The sequence below is a fragment of the Choloepus didactylus genome, chromosome 27 (genome assembly GCF_015220235.1).
Source record: "Choloepus didactylus isolate mChoDid1 chromosome 27, mChoDid1.pri, whole genome shotgun sequence".
In the NCBI taxonomy this organism is placed as follows: Eukaryota; Metazoa; Chordata; class Mammalia; order Pilosa; family Megalonychidae; genus Choloepus; species Choloepus didactylus.
In genome coordinates this window covers 2,684,779-2,704,040 of record NC_051333.1, presented here as the reverse complement: position 1 = coordinate 2,704,040, position 19,262 = coordinate 2,684,779, and the positions used below count along the sequence as shown (strand labels likewise).

Below are 19,262 nucleotides of genomic sequence, written 5' to 3'. Positions count from 1 at the left end.
TAAATACAAAAATCTAGCTTGAATCAATACAAATTTAGCCTCAGATACAAAATATCAGAGAAAACAAAATCTCTGCTCCTATATAGTTCCATACCTCCCCCTTTATGTTGTTAGAGCCACAAATTACATTTTTGTTCTTTTTTGTGCACATATGCATAGATTAATTGTAATTGTTTTAGCCACTTGCCTTTTAAATCATATAGGAACAAAAAGAGAAGTTACAATCCAAAAATAGACAAATATTGGTTTTCATATTTACAAATCTATCAAATTACCTTTATCAGTGTTTTTATTTCTTTGTAGGCTTTAGGTTACCATCTATGTCCTTTCATTTCAGCCTGGAGAAATCCCTTTAGAATTTCTTGTAGGTCAGATATGCTAGTGATAAATTCCCTCAGCTTTCATTTATCTGGGAATGTCTCAACTTCTCCTTCACTTTTGATGGATAATTTTGCCAGATAGAGAATTCTGGGTCAACAGTTTTTGTTTTTCTTCAGCACTTTAAGTCATCTCTCTATTCTATGTCTTCCATGAATTCTTATAAGAAATTTGATCTTAATCCTAATGAGGATCTCTTCTTTGTGACAAGTTGCTTCTCTCCAACTGCTTTCAAGATTTTCTTTTTGTCTTTGGCTTCAAATGTTTGATTACAATATATATCAGTGGATATCTTTTTGTGTTATCCAACTTGGCATTTGTTGAGCTTCTTGTATGTGTAGATTGATGTATTTCATCAAATCTGGGAAATCTTTAGCCATTCTTTCTCCAAATATTCTATCTTTCCCTTTCTCTTTCTCCTCTCCTTGTGGGACTTCTATTATGTGTATGTTAGTATGCTTGATGTTGTCTCTCAGGCCCTATCTTTTTTTTCTTTTTGACTGAAGCACGCCTTTATTTATATTGGCAGGGGGCAAACATGAATAAAGTTTTAAATGTGTATCTCACACTAATACCATTTCTTAAAGGCTTAAAACATGAAAAAGAATTTAACCAAAATAACAGAATCATCATCTATGGATTTTTCTTTATTAGAAAGGAAATTAACTATTCATACTAGAGATCACAGAAGGAAATGAACATATTCTTGCAATTCTAGAACACAAAATTAAACCTCATGGTAGGGGCTTCTTAAATTTTCAAAAAGTGAAAAGAGAAAAACCAAATTAAAAATTGAGAACCATTTAGGGTAGTGTTTCTGAAATTTAGCTCCTTCCGTAGACATATTCTTGGGGGAGGGAGCTACAAGATTTCTGTTAGAATTTTATAATTTTGCATTTTAATTTTGATGATAAACTACATCAAAGTAATACACACTTGTTCAGGATTACCCAGACAATGATCTTATATAAGAATGTTGCCAATGATTGCAGCATCTGCACTTGTGTCTCTGACCCCTGTAACACTGGGTGAAGACTAACAGCGCTTAACTTTTCCTGCAGAGTTTCTCAACTTGGGCCCTCAGACGTTTCAGGGAATTGTTGCACATTTCCTATGAGAACTCTAAATTATCAAGGTGGAGAACACTGGCTCAGGGCAGTGGTTCTCAATATGGGATAAGGTGGGGTGAACACGGCAAAGGGAGATATGCTTGTAGTTTGGAAAAGTATGTATAAGTGGCATTTAAAAAAGCTATTGATTTCATAATGCAAACTCTAGAAAGTCAAGCTCAGGAAAATAATTTTGTCTAATGGGTAGTACCAAAAACCAGATATATATTCATTCTAGGGGGCCTGGAATAAACATGGTTGTGGTTGAGAAACACTGGTTTAGAGGTAGAGGAGGGCTGGCACATGGAGAACAATCAGTAAGAAAACATGTCCAAAAGAACATCTTTTGGGTCAATGAATGAATCCTAAACCAGAATTTGTCATAGTCTTTTGGAACCCAAAAGGCCAATCCAGAAGAAACCCAAGACAGTCCATCAATCTTTTTGGCCCCATGGTGTGGGGAAAATTGGTTTACTTTTTAATACTGATCCAAAAGAAGAAGAAAGGCTTTACCTCCTTACTGCCCAAACTCCACCCCCCTGTTATTATTATTTTGTCAACTGTATTTCAGAATTTAAGTAAACAGTTGTTGCAGCTGGGTAAGAATGGACCCAGATCCATCCACCAATCAGTGCTGTCATCATTGGTGAGGTCATCCAGTTCCCAAGGGGGACATCATGGAGTTGCTCTGGAATTATTTTAGAGCTTCAATTAGCCATAGCTAGGTCTCCAGTTCCCAACTCTTTTGCATATCCATTAGATCAGAGCATCCACTTCTACAATTTTTTCCAATAAAGACCTGAGGTACTGTTCTTGCCCCTGTGAGCGTTTGGAAGTAATCTTGAATCACATTCGTGTCCCTGGTGGCCGTGATATTGACAAATTCCAGAAGTCCTTGTTTGAAGAGCATTTGACAGAGGATCTCTTGGGTCTTTCTGCAGTAGGGGCAGGTGGGCTTGATGAACATAACCACCTTCCCAGGGTGGATTTTGCTATTCACAAACTCCTGAGCCATGCTGACAGGCAGCTGTCTTCCTGGGAGGAATCCTCAATTGCAGGTATTTCTCTGAGTATAAAATATTTTAAAAATATTTTTTTCTGCTTCTATGACTGGATATTTTCAATTGCCCTATCTTCAAGTTAGCTGATTTTGTTCTTCTGTCTGTGCAAATTCCCTGTTCAATCCCTCTAGTGAATTTTTCAGTTATTGTACTTTTCAGCACCAGGATATATATATATTTAAATTTCTGTTCTTTATGGATATTCTCTATTTGTTGAGACATCATTGTCCAGATGTATTTTAATTCTTTGTACATGGTTTCCATTTGCTCTTTGATCATATTTAAGACAGTAGCTTCAAAGATTTTGTCTAATACATCTAATGTGTTTCCTCAGAAAAAGTTTAATATCTTTTTTCATTTGAAAGGGCCATACTTTGTTTCTTGCATCCATCATATTTTTTGGTTGAAAGCTTGAAATTTTGAGTTTATTTGAAGGCCACATAGTATAGATTTGAATAACAGTGGCTTCCAATACCAATGACTCTCTTGTCACCCTTTGGGTCTGAGTGCTTGCACAAGTGCCTGTTTTGGGTGAATATTGTAATTGCTCCTTGATCCTATTTTTACTCATTTTTATGAATTGTTAAAAAACTTTTAATAAACTATTTTGGATTTACAGAGAGAAGGTTCAGAGAGTTCCTATAGATTCCACAGCCATCACATTATCAAGGTGCATTTGTTATGAGTAATTAGCCTATATTGATACATTATTAAATAAAGTCCACACTGCATATTTCCTTGGTTTTTATCTAATGTCCTTCTGTTCCAGGATGCCACCCAGGATACCACATTACATTTAGCTGTCATGTCTCCTTTCATTCCTCCTGGCTGTGACAGTTTCTCAGACTTTCAAGTTTTAAAGAATATTGAAAGTTTTAAAGAGTATTGGTCAGGTATTTTATAGAATTTCCCTCAAGTGGAATTTGACTATTTTTTATGATTAGACCAGGATTGTGGGGTTTGGGAGGAAGATGACAGAGGTAAAATGCCATTCTAATCACATCAGATCAAGGGTACCCACTATTGAAATGACTTAACACTGTTGATGTTGACTTTCATTATCTGACTGAGGTAGTGTTTGTTAGATTTCTCCACTGTGAAGTTTCTCTTTTTCTACTTGACATACTGTTCTCTCTGGAAGGAATTCATGTGATCAATCATGACTGCATTGAGTTTAAGTACATATAACTCTTTTTGCATGTGCAACTCAATATACTATATCAACTATGAAAAAAGATGAAAAGTGCTGGCTGGGCCACATGGCCTTTTCATTGGCCAAGCTCCATATTCTTCTCTTCACAGTGGATAAGACCATAGATCGTGACACAGCCGACCAAGTTCTCATCATTTTGATGACCTGAAGAATGTCCCAAGTGGTCAAACAAAATTGACAAGAGTGTGATGAGAAATTCAACTATATACTTGTGTCCTGGGCTCCTCTCAGTTTATCCCTGAATGGGCTGTCCCTATTGGGAGGTGAACATGGGCAAAGCAAAGCGTGTGATCTAGAATTGCAAAGAATCTATTAACCAATAAGGGCTGATCCACTCAATTCAGATATTGGATTCTGAAGTTTGAGAAATAGGAAGGATTTTTTTGTAAGCACTATGCCTCGGACTGCCTGGAACTGCCTTTTCAAGGACCCAAAATTATGCTGATTGGGAAATTTCTTGGACATTGGAAACATTTCAGTTTTCAAAATGAGTGGTGATATCCATATCTTTACATTTATTGCAATTTCTCTTTCTGAGACAATGAGTCTGTTCTTCACTCCTTAAAATCCAAGTCACAGTGATCAAGATATTCTGAGTATTTGAAGAATCCAAGCATTGCAATTCCTCATTTTCAGAGGAATTTGAGGTTATATTCCCACATAATTGGAATTGATTTTATGGTATAATTTAGCTTCTATGTTAAGTTGCTTTTATATTTTATATCAGCTATATTAAAATAAAAATTCAATGTCATGCCAAAAATCCATGAACAATTTATTCTAAAGGCAATGGAGAACCAAGGAGTGATTAATTATGGTAATGAACTATAATGTACATTTGAAAATGATATTGAATTAAGTAGCTTAGTTACATTTGAAAAATATGATAGTCAATTAAAAATTCTACTGGAGAGGCATTTACTAAAGGACAAATAGAGCTTTGGGAATACTTTTCTTTTTTTAGACAAAACTGATCAACTTAAATTTAGATGGTGAAATTAGAAATGGGAAATTCGGGTGAATATCAGATCTAGTGATAGCACTACAATCTAAAGGCATTCTAGCATCACTTCCAAATCAGAAGTGTCAGAGGACCATAGTTTCTTCAATCCAAGGACCTTCATTTCAAATACATCCACTAATAAAAAGCCATGTTTTCCAAAGTGCTTAACATGTATCTCTCTGTTCTTCTAAATGCCTTTGTGAAGTAGGATGGGAATTCCTTAAAGATAAGAGGACAGAACACTTGGGCAAAAGAAAATCTCAGATGAACACTGAATCACATTCCCCAATCATATTACTAGAACACTGTGAAGGGTAGCCCTGAAATCACAACCCCCAATGCCGTGATCTGTAATCTCAGGGCAGGGTGTGCTGGAATGAGAAGCCCTATCATGACCAGTGAGAAGCCCTTGTGAGAGGATGACTCCAGGGCCTTCCATCAAAAGAACACATCCTTGACCTTGCATTCATCATCCACCCAAGGGTCATGTGAAATGATCAGTTGCGGATTTTTCTCTTCAAAAGCTGTCAGCAGCATCTGAGTTTCCTCATCAAAAGAAGATCTGTCCAGCCTGGGAAAATAGAAATAAAGTTTCCTTTACCTCACACATGATTATGTGCCTCTCTACATCCCAATGCCTACTTCCTCTTCATTCTAATTGAGAAGTGACTGGGAGAAGTGTATTAAATTTAAAGAGAAAGCACAATTCTTTCCAATAGAATAGGACTTCCTCTGATTTATGTAGTGTAATGACAGATCCATATAAGGCATTTGTCAGGAAGGGTTTAAGTAAAAAAAATTAGGTAAAAATGACAACTTCCATTAATTGGATGTTTACAAGCCAAGGTACACCATCCACTCCTTCCTATACATATCTTTGCTTTTTAAAAAACTTAAATAATGTATTGTGTACTATTCTCAGACATAAAGAGTAGAGAGGCTAGTACAATGAATCTCATATATCCATCGCTTTGCTTCGGCAATTATTGATATTCAGCCTGTTCCATTTACACTCCACCCACTTTTTGTGAGATAGTTTAAAGCCAAATGCTAGGCATAATTTCACCCATAAATACTTCAGACATTCTTGTCTATTCTTGCTGTTTCCAGTTTCTTCCATGTCATTGTCTCCAGCACCAACTTCATCAAAGATGGTTTTCATGGTCATCAATAACTTATCAAATCCTTTTGTAAATTCTGTCTTACTTAACCAGTCAGCATGGGATATGGTTAATTAAACCTTATTCCTTGAAATATTTTCTTCCCTTAGCTTTTGGAACACTGCTCCCTCTCTGGTTGATCCTACTTGTCCTACATTGGGTCCTTCCTTTAACTCTTTATGACTTCTGAATGCTGAGGTCCCTCATCTCTCAGGGACATACAAAAGACAAGATGTTCATAAATAAATGGAAAGATGGGAAAACAGGTTTTCCTGAAATAAGATGACTAACATTCCCAGTATATTCCTCCCAATTTGTCCTTCTTTGTTGCCTTATGCTTATAATCATGTGCCTTTTCACCTCCAATTGTAATAGGAAATTGAAGAATGTTTAAAGGTTATAAAAATTCTTAGACATTTAGATACTGTAATGACGGGAATTTAATTACCTTTGGATCTTCAAAAGTAAGGAAGATGGTTAGGTTTCCTTTCAGCTGTAGATACAGTATAATAAACAAGTTATCTACTAATGACTGGTCCAAATAGTAGTTAATGTGGATATGACAAATTTTGAATGGAGGATGGTGATTGAATAGGAGGGAGACCTGCTAAGGATCATTATTTTTTAATGCAAGTCTTAAGTAACTGACATGTCATTATGAATTGGTTCTCTGCTTCTTCCCCTGAATTCATGTGACTTACTCTCTGACGCAGACACCCGGGGCTTCTGGTTGACCCTGGATAGTACAAAGCCTGTCTGCCACCTCAGGGCCTTTGCACTTACTGTGCCCCTTGCCTGGATCTTCTTCCCGAGACGTCTGATGGCTCATGTCAACCCTGCTCAGATCCCTCCTCATAAGGCACCTTGGGAACACGTCTGGCTGATGACAATGGTCAGGAAGCCTGTGCCTGGAGACTTGGTGCCCATATATGAATTCTGCCTAAATGGACTTTCAAGCCTTATGTCCTAAGGCAGAAGAACTCCTCCTCTGAGAGCAGCCATGTCCTCACAGGGTGGGATTCTGTGAGTGTCCCCTGTGGGCTACTATGAAGATAGATGAGCTGATGTTCTTGCAGTTCTTACAGCTGTGTCAGCATGACTGGACTCTCTCCACCCATTTCAGCCCCGTGGCTCTTCTACCTTCTCATCAGTCAACCTTCCCTGACCCCAGCACCTTCCCCTTGTCTTGTCCCACTCTGTTCCCCAACCCCAGGACTTCTCAGCATCTCACTCATTACCCCTCCCCTGCCCAGTATACAATAAGATGCACGAGGGCAGGGACATGAAACATCTTGTTCACAGTCACCCCTCAGCATGTCACTCAGGACATGGCACACAGCAGGTGTTCAGATAGTCATTCTACAGATGATGAATATTTATACTCTAAAGGCAAATAGGATGCTCAGAACAATATCAACTGCTACTCCTTAGTGACTGCATTTCTGAGACAGGACTCTGCTTCAGCCCTTCAGGAACTCTCCCCAACTCTGAGCAGGGGCGGTGTTTTTTATGGCTGATATAAGTAGGAGATGGTGTTTATAAGAAGGCTGTGGTTCCCACCTGGGGATGATTTTGCCCATCAGGGGACAACTGACAATGTCTGGACACATTCTGGATGTCATGAAGTGAGGGGGTGCTACTGGCTTCTACAGGGTAGAAGGCAGGGATGCCGCTCAACATCCTACAATGCCCAGCACAGCCCCCACCCCAAAGAGCTCTCCAGCTACGTGTCAATCTCACCGAGGCTGAGCAGAGAGATCATAGACTCCCCTGCTCTGAAGTCATTCACCACGAGGGCAAACAGTGCCCACTCACCCAAGCACCTGCAGGGGACAGTCTGGGTGGTCCAAGGCCTCACACAGCACCAGAACCCCATCACGGTCCAAGGGAATGCAGTGTAGACTCAGGTTCCTCAGCGTTTTGCAGATGGCGAGAGCAGAGGCCAGGTCTTCACAGCAGGCGCTGGTGAGCCGACACCTTTCCAGCCTGCAGCAGGGAGATGCACCCAAGAAATGACCTTGGTTTGGGGCAGCCTGGAAGGAAGACTGTGGTTTGTGTCAAATCCACAACCCTGAGCAGGAGACTCTACTGTCTAGACCAGTTGTTCTCAACCAGGGTGGCTGCTGCCCCGGGGGGACATCTGGCAACGTCTGAAGACACCTAGACAGGTGTTTCCGGCATCTTGTAGGTGGAGGCTGGGGGTGGTGCTAAGCACCCTAGAACACACAGCCCCCCACCACAAACAGCTATCCAGACCCAAATGTCAACTGTGGAGGGTGAGAAGCGCTGGTCTACTGAGACAGCACATTAAATATCAGATTGTCCCAGACGACCTTGTTTCTAAATCTGCCTCCCTTCAGCCCCATTAATCTTCCTCCTTTCCCTACTGTTGACATAGGAACCTCCCCATAAAGATAATCAGTGGGTACTCACCCGAGATTCTGCAGTCTACAATTAGGGTGCTTCAAAGCTTCACATAACTGTCTGACGCCATCATCTTGTATTTCATTACTCCCAAGTTTCAGGGTCTTCAGTTTTTCGTTGCTAGTAAGAACAGAAGAAATGTACTTACAGCAATCTGAAGTGAGGTAACAACCCACCAGCCTAGGAGAGAAACAGACACACACATGAGATCCAATCTTAATGGCTTACCTTATTTCTATTTATTGTTGTGACAAAGGAAATATCCAAGTACTTCTGAGATGACAATAATAAAGATGCAATTATTTCTCCACTCACTCACAATGCCAGTGAAAGTCTTATAGGACTCTAAAATCCCTGTCCTCTTCCTCTCCCCGTTACCTGCTATTCTCCCCCTCTTCACCCTGCCCCACCTTCGGGCCTCCCTGCAGTTCTGCCCTGCCTGGCCTGCTCTCACCGCAGGGCGTCTGGTCTCGGACTCCCTGGTTGAGTGCTCCCTTCCCAGCTATCAGCAGCACTCCTCCCTCAGCCCCTTCAAATTTCTGCACAAAGGCCACCTTTTCAGTGAAGTCCACTCTGGCTGTTTCATGAGCTCATGTCCTCCATCCCTCTCCTTCCCCATAATGTTTGTCACCTTGAGAAGCACACAGACACATATCCATGTGTGTGCATGTGTGCGTGTCTATATGTATTTATCAGTGATTCTCAAGCAGGAATGATTTCCCCCCATGGGGGACATTTGTGGTTGTCACACTGGTTGGGGGGTACTACTTGTATGTCAGTAGAATCCATGGATGCCGCTAAACATCCCGTAATGCACAGGAAGCACCCCATCCCGACCCCCAAACAACAAAGAATAATCTGGCTCAAAAAATGTCAATAGTGCCAAAACTGAGAAAACTTGAGATATACACATATATGCACACACAGGCAGCCCCTTACACACACGCAGGTGTGCACATATGTAGGTGTGTGTGAGCAAAGACATGCACATGACACTCCATGAAACGGAAGCCCGTGGGACAGGGATACTGGAGTGTTTCACTTGCTAATTTATCTTACCCACCCAGAAGAGTGTCTTGTACTCATTAGAAGGAAAGAATTATCATGCTGTATCTCCTACTATCATTAATTGAGTGCTAATTATGGGCCAGTCATTGATAATAGCTCTTTGTGTGCATTATTCTAACTGTCCACCTCAATTCTTTAATGTAGGAACTATAATTATTCTCATGTTACACTTGTGCAGGTGAGCCACCTGGTGGGGGCTTTGTGTTCTAGGGTGCTTGGCACCACCCCCGGCCTCCACCTACAGTGAACCACCTGCACAAGTTCCCACAGACAGTCAACATAACTCAGGACTCTGGTTCAGGTCTTTCTGGGTGAGAGATTCACCTCCACAGCAGCTTGCTGTAGCACCTCTGCCCTAACATGCTCTTAAATTGAGATGCAAGTCAATGCCCACACTGAACATTCCTAGAAGAACCATGTAGGGTAAACGCTCGGCCTCATTTTCTTTAACAACCACAATGGTCTTTCTCCTTCCTGCTTTATTCCCAGGATGCTAATATCCAAAAAGGAAACCTAAATGATGTCCTTAAATCATTTAGGAATTTGCTAGAGCAAATCATGGCCAGACCTACCACAGCTCCTGTATGTTACAGTTTGGGTGCTTCAAGCTCTCACATAGAGTCCTCATTCCGCTATCTTCCAGGAAATTGGACCCCAGATCAAGAAGGGTGAGGGACGTGGTGCACAAAAGGACCTGGGAGATGTAGTTACAGGAGATGGAAGTAATACAGCAGTGCATTAACCTGCAAAGACACACACACAATCGTCAGCCTGCTTAACCTATATATAACATTCTCGTGATGCCACATGAAAAAATTTTCAAGTTGTTCCTTGTACTCTATGTCCCAGATTCTTCCTCCCATCATTTCTTCACTTGAGAAAATAAAGGGATGAAAACCTGTAGCAGCTGCAGAAATCCAGAAGATATAATATGGAATTCTTTGTCCTACACAGAGAGACAGAACCCTGGATTCCAGTTCCACCTCAGATCACAACAGACAGATGGCCACGGACAAATCCACCCATTCTTACTGCTTAATAGGATATATTGGACTGCATCCTATTTGATTTTAAAAGTATTACTTAAAATTAATTTGGTGATTAAAAAGTGATTATAAAATGAATGCTTGCACACTCATTGAAAATTTGGAAAATAACGAGATGTGTCAGATACAAGTCACAAAGCGATGGCTAATGACTGAAGGTGTCCCTTGGGTGTAGTTGGTTTAGCTGATGTACTTAACATATTACCAGTCAACATTTAACCCCCAAGATATTTCACATGCAATCCCACATTTTAGCTACCTAAGACACACAGCTGGAGCCTTGTTCCACACTGTCATGTGGCAAAATGAATAGCAACCTCCCCCTTGGATGGGCAGGTGCTGCCCCACTCTTCACCTCCCCTCGTCCAGCCCACTACTCATTTCCTTCATCTGCCTGCCCCCTTTGGGGCCATCTGAGCAGGTGACCCAGGGGGGAGAAAGCACAAGTCCTCGATGAGCCAAACACTACTAAACTTTGGTAAATTCCCTTCCAACTTTCTTACTTTTTGAGATCAGACAATAGGCACCTAATTTGCATCTTTGCAATGAACTAAGCATTTTCCAATCTTTTGAAAAAATTTTAATACTTTAATGGTCGCATAATATAGTCTTCCGTGGTTATGTCACTCTATAATTATCACTCCCTGAATATCTCCACTTATTTATAATTTCTGCCATTTTAAATTACAGTGGAATTTCTACTTTGCAGCAATTTTTTGTAGTACTAAGGATTACTTTCTTGTAAAATCTATTAACATAGACTTTCCCATTTAAGTTTCTTGGAGTGCTTGCCAATTTATTTTTCAAAAGAGAAAAAATTAATACTCTGCCTATAGTAGAAAATGTTCTCATTTTACAGAATCCTGGTCAGGTGGAATATATTTTAAATTTTTGCATATATTTTGAAAATAGTGATCACTTTGTTGAACATGTTTTACATTTTTACTTAGTAGCAACCGTCTTTCATCTTCAGTAGAGTTTTATCTTTATGGAATAAAGATTTAAATAAAAAATACTAAATGATGTTTTTGAAAGAGCTCTTTAGATACATACATTTTAAATTAACTTTAAACTTTAATTCTATTTATTACAATGTCTTGCAGCTAATTAGGAGTCAGATCTTCATCTTCCCATATGCCATTTATTTTTTATTTTTATACCTTTGAAGATATTTCTTTCTAATTTTTATAGTTAAGCTTTTTCCTCTTTTTTAGTTTAGTTTTCACATTTCATTAATGATCCTGGACTTTATTCTACTATTGATTTTCTTCTGCTGTCTAATCATCTCAATAATTAATATTTTAATCCTCTATTTTAATGCCACTTTGTGTGTATTTACATATGTATGTGTATACATACACACACACATATATATGATATATATATAACAACTTTCATCTGTGTGTACGTGTACATGCATAAATAGATGCACACACACATATATGCACAAATATGCACACACATGCACACAGAAACAAAAACTGTTTCTGAACTGCTCACTCTCTTCCTCCCAGACTTGTGGGTTCCCGCACCTGTCCGTGCCCCACTCCACGGCACTGCAGCATTTCGCTTGCTTTGACACTCAGCTCCTTGGTGTGTGGTTGTACTGGGCACACAGACACTCCACACTGCTGCACCAGCCAACCTCCCCAGCGGAGGAAGAGGCTCACTTCACGTATTAGCAACAAGCAAGGAGTAGAGACACTGGAGATGCCCAGCAGTAACCTGTAAAATATAGTCTTCTACCTGGAAGGAATCAAACAAACTTCCTTCTTCTTAACTATTTATATTCTCCTCCATCCCCGTCCCTCTCAGCACCCAGTATACTTGTAAGGGTTTCACCTCTCTTCATGATGACCAAGATGTGTGTTCCAACCACATGTGAAGCATCTGAGGGCCAGTCTTACACCTCCTGACACCAACTTCACATCATCTCTCTGGAGCAAGTGTTTATATTAGCTCAATCTTACTGATGAAGCAACTGAGGGATGAGTCAGTCTGTGCTTTGGAACCCCATTTCTGCCGCCTCCCATGGTGAGCATTTGACTGCCTCGATAATCGCTGGGTCAGTGTGCACACTTCTGCATTCTCCCCCAGACCAACTTACACCAGGGTCTCCAGGGCACAGTTTGGCTGCTTCAAGGTTTCACACAGTGACATCACTCCTTCATTCATCAGGGGATTTTCTACCAAGAAGAGATGCTTCACCTTGTTGCAGACGAGCGCAGAGGCAAGCTCTTCACAGGCCTCACTTGTGATGTCACATTTTCCCAACCTACAAGCGAGATACATGCCATGGGGTGCGACCGAAGGGTTTAAATGGCTTTTTGGAAGGGTGGCCATGAACAAAATGGATACTCCTGCTTCTAACCTGGCACCCTCCAATCCATTCTTTTCATTCCAGTCTTTTTAAAAGCACACATATAATCACATGACTCTTCTTATTAATCATTTATTCCTTTCCATTAAATTAGGAAAAAGTCTAAGCCATGTGTAAACCCATGGGGATGGGTTTGCTTCTCCCATGCCCCAAGGGGACATTTGGCAAAGTGTGGAGACACTTTAGGTTGGCACAACTGGGTGAAGGATGTTGTTGTCATCTTGTGGGCAGAGACCAGGGAGGATGCTGATCATCCTACAATACACAGGGCAGCCCTCCCCCCTCCATGGCAAATGATTATCTGATCCCAATTTGTCAATAGTGCCACGGTTGAGAAACCCAGATCTCGGCTCTAATGTGGCTTCAAAGTCACGGTGCTCAGGCCCCTGTCTCTTTCTTCCAATCATTCTCACCACTCTCTTCCTTACTTCCTAGTTACATGGCTGCCTTCCAGTTTCTCTCCTCCATTCTACTCAAAGGTTGATGCATATGAACTAGTTTACACATGGATTGTTTTTCATCCACCTGATCATATAAAAGCTCCTCATTCTTCAAGCCTCATCTTAGCTGTCACTTCCTTCACACATGCCCCCCCCCACCTAGACTAGGTCCCGGGGTTATATTCTCATCATGGAAGATAGAGGCATTTTTCCTCCTGAGCATTTCTTTCCATGGTTACATCAATACATAGGCAGAAGATAAATGCTAACATCAAGTGAGATTCTCTGTGCCCAGAGTTATTTAAAAATCTAGACTTTCTCACTTTCTCACTTTCTTTTATAGCCAAGCTGGGACTCTCTCTCTAGTTGGCCAAGCCGGAGATCTGAGAGTCATCCTTACCTGTTCCTTCCATGGCCACATGCGATTTATCTGCTAGTCATGCCATTTCTTTTTCCAAAACACTTTAATTCTACTCTTCTTTCCCCAATCTTATTACTATCATTTTAATGCAAGCCACCATTATTTCTCACCTGGACTACTGAAATAGCCTTCTGATTTATCCTTTCAAATCTTGCATCCTACCCCTCATCTGTTCTCCAGGATAGGCAGTAAAAAAAAAAAAAAAGCTTTTAATGTATTGATCCAGACATTCGGTTATAGAGCTGTATTCTATTTGCCATGTTTAATGCTTTCCTCTTGAAGTGGATATGAGAGAAACACATTTTTAGAAAATAGAAAGGAATGGAAGAGTGGTATTTGATTATTTGATGAGTAGAGAGAATAAAGCTGAAACCTAACTAAGAAAGAACACTTGTTAAATTCAAATAGATTCATTCCACCTCCCCACCCCAAATCTCAGAAAAAAATCAAGTTGTAAGAACCAAGTTTTGCAGAAATCCATATAAGGAAGAAATAGGTCCCAGACCCCCTTTTCCACACTAGAACCTTGGGACCACTTATCTCTAATTTCCAGTAGAGATGGGCGTGTCATCCTACAGATGTATTCAGCGGAAGGTGCATCCAACGTGGGGACCCCAGGAACAACTAAAGGCAGAAGTGAGGCCAGAAACAAAAGAGAAACCAGCAAAGCCCTTGGCAGTCCCAGGGGCTGGCATGACAAACCGGAAATGTGAAGGGCCACAAACACATGGCTTTTTTTTCTCACAGGGGTGTTTTTGGTTCTAGGACTGTACAGAAGGCTGGAGCTAGGCCAACCGATTTTGAACAATGGAGTAAATCTCAGAATTCCATGGTGCTTTGGGGAAACAAAGTCATGCTGAGGATGGAGGCTACCTCAGACACCTGGCTCGTCTCTCCCTCAAGACATCTGCCAAATGTCAAAGCTGCAGGAGAGAAAAGGCTCAAGAAATAAGGTTTGAGCCTCTGAAGGCAAAATGATCTCCTGCAGTCTCACTGGTCTAAGGAGACATATCCCCACCACACTGTCACTCGAAAGGGCAGGAGGGCGACACCAAGCACAGGCTGCACCAGAGGAGGGCTGAGTCCCCGTAAAACTGCAGCCCAGCCCCAAACATCGCCTCCCCGACATGGCCGAGTGATGAACAGCCTACGCCTTTTGCCTGAAAGGAGAAAGGAGGAACCTTTCTGGTGGAAGATATCATTTAAAATCTCGCTGACTTTTACATAAACAGTGTCCTCTATATAGTCAAAAGTTCTAGACAAGAAAAGATTCCAGTAATGAAGAGAAAATGTAAATATTTTTAGACAGAAAGATGGTTTAGGTATGCAGGTTAATAGAAAAACTTTAAACTGATAAGTATTCTAAAGAAAATAGAATAAAAATTGTTAAAGACAGAGAATTGGGATATTTGCATGTAAAAGAAGAATTGTTTTATTCTAGAGGGCATTCTAGAACTGAGAATACAATTTCTGAAACTAAGAGCTCATTGGCTTGTCCGATAACAGAGGGGACACGAAAGACAGGATTAGTAAACATAAAGATAGAGCAAAAGCAACTCACTAGACTGAAGCACAGAAAGAAAAAAATAAATAGGTGCATAAGAGGCATACTAGACACAATCAAGAGATCTAATAAATGAATAATTAGAATTCAGGGAGAAAGTTAGATAGAAAACGTGGCAGAAGCAGTATTTTAAGAGATAATAGTCTAGTGTTCTCAGGAACCTATGCAAGACATTTGCTCTACAGCACCCCGTGTCAGCACTATTGACGTTCCAGGCCAGGTAACTCTTTGTTGTGGGAGTGGTCCAGTGCATTGTAGGAGGTTTAGCAGCAACCTGGTCTCCACCCATCAGATCCCAGTAGCCTCCTCCCAGTCATAACAATCAAAAAGGTCTCCAGACGTTGACTTCCGCTGGACGGGAAAACTGTTCCCCATTAAGAACCACTGGGCTACAGAGAACCTGATTTTGATGACCTCCCATCCCCAACCCCAAACTGAAGTCAATCAAGGGTACAGCTGGTTTTCCTGAGAGGGGCAAATTTTCCAGCTATGAATAGACTTTACAATTGACCCCTGGTTTCCCAGATCTTTTACCCAATTCTTATGTTAACACAATGAATAAAATCCTATGAAACGACATAACTATGAAATGGGACAAAACACTAAGTAGTTTTGTAAGCTCCCCCTAATTAGAGAAAGCTAGAGTAGAAGAAAATAATTGGTATAAGATGGCTTGAATGATGAGTCAGATCTATAGCAAGTCTGTATGTTTGAACAACTCTCAGGCAGGGGACCATCTCTCTCTCCTGATGCTGCATCTTGATAAGTGAAATTAACCAAGTGTATGTGAATCTGCCAGTCTTACTTGCAATTGTATAACATGAAGAGACACTGAACTGGGAGAAGGAAGACCACATTTTCTTGTGGGGTTGATGAGCTGGTTTTGTTTTTTGCTATCTTAATTTCTTCTCCTTGTCCTTTCTACTGGAAAATGAGTTGAACCTGCTGAGAAATCACCCCAATAGGGCACAGGCCACCCAGATAATTTTCAAGAAGAAGAAATGACTTTGGGTAGGTCACTTTCACTCTGCCCTGTGTCATCTACCAGATTAGAAGGTCACAGATCATTAATATGCTTAATAGTTTCGTGTTTTTGTGATTATCTCCAGGAAAAAAATGGAGTTCTAGATTTAGCATGCTTGTAGAAGAAAGAACCGAGAAGTGTCAGGTAAGAGATCTACGTTAAGTTACTTAAATGCATACTTGCTTTTTAGAATTCATCTTCACCTTACTAGGAGGTCTGGAGATACAGAGATTGAAATGTTGAGAAAAAATAAGTTACAAAAGCTGTTGCCATCAGCTCCAAGGAAGAAAACAGTAACATTCAAAGAGCAAAGTCCACTTTAGACAAAAAAATACCTTTCAGCCAGGATAACCCAAGACTTACGTCAACTGTTCAATGTTGCACATTGGGTGTTTCAGTGTCTCACACAGCTGCTGGACTGCAATGTGGGAGAGGCTCGTGCCATGAAGGGCCAGGTGTTTCAGATGAGGGTTATGAAGAATGGCCTTAAAGAAGTCTGGACTGTTTCCCAGGTTAGAGACAAAATGAACCCTGCAGAGGAAAGGGAAATACTGGGAGTCATGTAATGAGGTCCAAGCACAAATCAAGATAATCTTTTATACAATTCTTCCTGCCTGCCACACTTCACCTCACAACACTGTTTTTAGGTATCTGGTTACTCCCACCCATAAACTCTCTCTGGGTTCCTCGGATCCCGGATGACTGACACTCAAGACGTTTGGATCTATCTTGTTCATTCTAGTCCGTTCATGTCTATGGGAAACCAGTTAAAAAGAATACAGGTTGAGGCTAAAGAGTATTGTGTGTGGGGTGTTTACCTTGGGGGGAGCAGTTCAAAGAAGGCATTTGGAAGATCTTGCCAAGTGAAGAACTCGGGAAAGACCACCCAGAAAGGAGAATGGCTAGGACAAAGATTCCTGGTCAGAGCACTGAATAAAAAACCATGATCCTTGGGCCACAGAGTGCAATGGGGAAGTCTGAGAGGAGGAAGGACTAGATCAAATAGGACCATCTGGGTCATGGGAGAGATTTTGGATTTTTTTTAATGATGGGAAATCATGGAAAGGCTTTTAAGGCATAATTTATTTTTAATTTTTATTTTATTTTCAAGGCGTAATTTTTTTTTTTAATTGCTCTGGCTTGTGTATGGAAAAAAATACTGACAAAAGGCAAAAAAAAAAAGAATCCAGTGAGCCAAGATGGGACTGCTGAAGTAACCATTCCAGATGAGTGATGATGGTGTCTGGGACCAGAATGGGAGAAGGGGAGATTCAAAGGAGTGGATGTATTCCTTGGGTTATTTTAGCATTGTAACCCAAGGAATCACAAATGGATTTGTATATCCCCAAATACTGTTACCTCCACATTAAACCCTAAGCTTAGAAGAGAGTTCGAATTGAAAGCGAGGAGATGAGCCCAGGCTTCTAGGTCTTTATCCATCTCAGCAATTCCATCTCTTGTGCACAAGAAGAAAGAGAAGGAAAAATATTCCTCAATTACAAAGAACATGTCTAGATATTTGGGGATAAATGACTGAGTTCACCATGTTTACATTGTCTGAGCCACTGAAAATGAATCTAATGTTCCTTACTGGGCCCTGAGCTAAGACCTTTAGGTATTATATCTATTCTTTATTTGCATTTACACTGTGGAGAAGGAACCATCATCCTCATTTGGCAACCTGAGTTCCTCAGAAGGACATGCACACTATTCGTGCCTCTTCCCAGGCTTCTCCAGATTTCTCTTCTGCTATTTCACACCATCCTTGACCTCATTTAAAATCAATGAGCCTCTTATTTGAGAAGCTGCTTACAACCTCTTCCTTGCTACATCTTACACTAAATTCATATACTGAAAACTGAAATTCATACACTAAAAACTCATCTATGAGCAAGCCAGTCCTCTAACATTTTCCAGAAGGAAAAAGTACAGCAAAGTCCACTTTTTACTACCCATGTCTGATCCATGGCAATTCATTTCTGAGTCAGTTTCCTTATGTGAAATGAGCATATTTCCCAAATGTAGAGTCCATTCATTCATTTCATAGATTTATAATGAGTCCCTACACAGCTCTGCATTTTGCTCTATGCTGGGGATATGGGAATAAATAGAAGATATTTAGTTCCTCTCATCATGGAGGTTTAGTCAACAGAGAAACACTGTGTAGGGTTCCCAAGAGCACTCCCGGCTTCAGTGACTTTCTTGGGAGACCCACAAGGCTGGGCATGTAGTCTTTCTTTTGGCTACAATGTATTTCAGTGAAAGGACATAGGCCAAAATCATCAAAGGGAAAAGGCACCGGGGGCAAAGTCTGGAGGCAACCAGGTGCAAGCTTCTAAGAGGCCTCTCCCAGTGGAGTTGCAAAGACATGCTAAATTCCTCCAGGAACCAATTGTGACAACATGTGTGAATTACCGTCTACCAGGGAAGCTCATTAGAGACTCAGTGCCCAGAGTTCTTATTGGAGGCTGGCCACGTAGGCATCCTCTGTGTGGCATGAACCCAAATCCTAGACACCCATAAGGAAAACAGATGTTTGGTATAAACCACATTGCTTGTACAAACAGTATAGGAACAGTGAGCCACTCATCAGTTAGGGTGGTGGGAACCTTCCTGAAATCCAAGTTCCCAGATATCAACCTTACAAGTGGGCCTTTCTGAGGTTAATGGTTTCAGGCCTGCCCAGTTAACTCTTTTCTGCACAAGCACGTTGCCCAGTAATTAGACATATGATAACTCTTACAAAAAGAAAATTATCAGGTGCTCTGGGAGCATACAAATACTTCCAAGAAGAAGTGATATTTTAAGCTAAAGGAGTTAAATTTAACTTATATGCTGGTGGAGGATGACAAGAATAGTACAGGCAAGGAAAATAAAAATAATCAAAATATCAGAGGATAACTGTGTGCTTCTTTATGCTTCTGGTGCCTTATGTGTAAAAGGTGATAATATTTTTATGAGATTAAATGAA

The 19,262-nt window shown here is 40.7% G+C and overlaps 1 protein-coding gene across 1 annotated transcript in view; it reads right to left on the bottom strand.

The window, feature by feature from the left end:
- Positions 1 to 4,557: 4,557 nt before the first annotated feature.
- Positions 4,558 to 19,262, bottom strand: part of NLRP9 (NLR family pyrin domain containing 9) — a 41,662-nt gene continuing 26,957 nt past the window's right edge. The window contains exons 6-11 of the mRNA XM_037819880.1: positions 16,655 to 16,822; positions 12,570 to 12,737; positions 9,989 to 10,159; positions 8,358 to 8,528; positions 7,740 to 7,910; positions 4,558 to 5,335 (exon numbers count right to left, since the gene is read on the bottom strand). Coding sequence (XP_037675808.1) covers positions 5,203 to 5,335; positions 7,740 to 7,910; positions 8,358 to 8,528; positions 9,989 to 10,159; positions 12,570 to 12,737; positions 16,655 to 16,822 — 982 coding nt within the window. The 3' untranslated portion in view covers positions 4,558 to 5,202. The remainder of the gene's footprint in view (positions 5,336 to 7,739; positions 7,911 to 8,357; positions 8,529 to 9,988; positions 10,160 to 12,569; positions 12,738 to 16,654; positions 16,823 to 19,262) is intronic.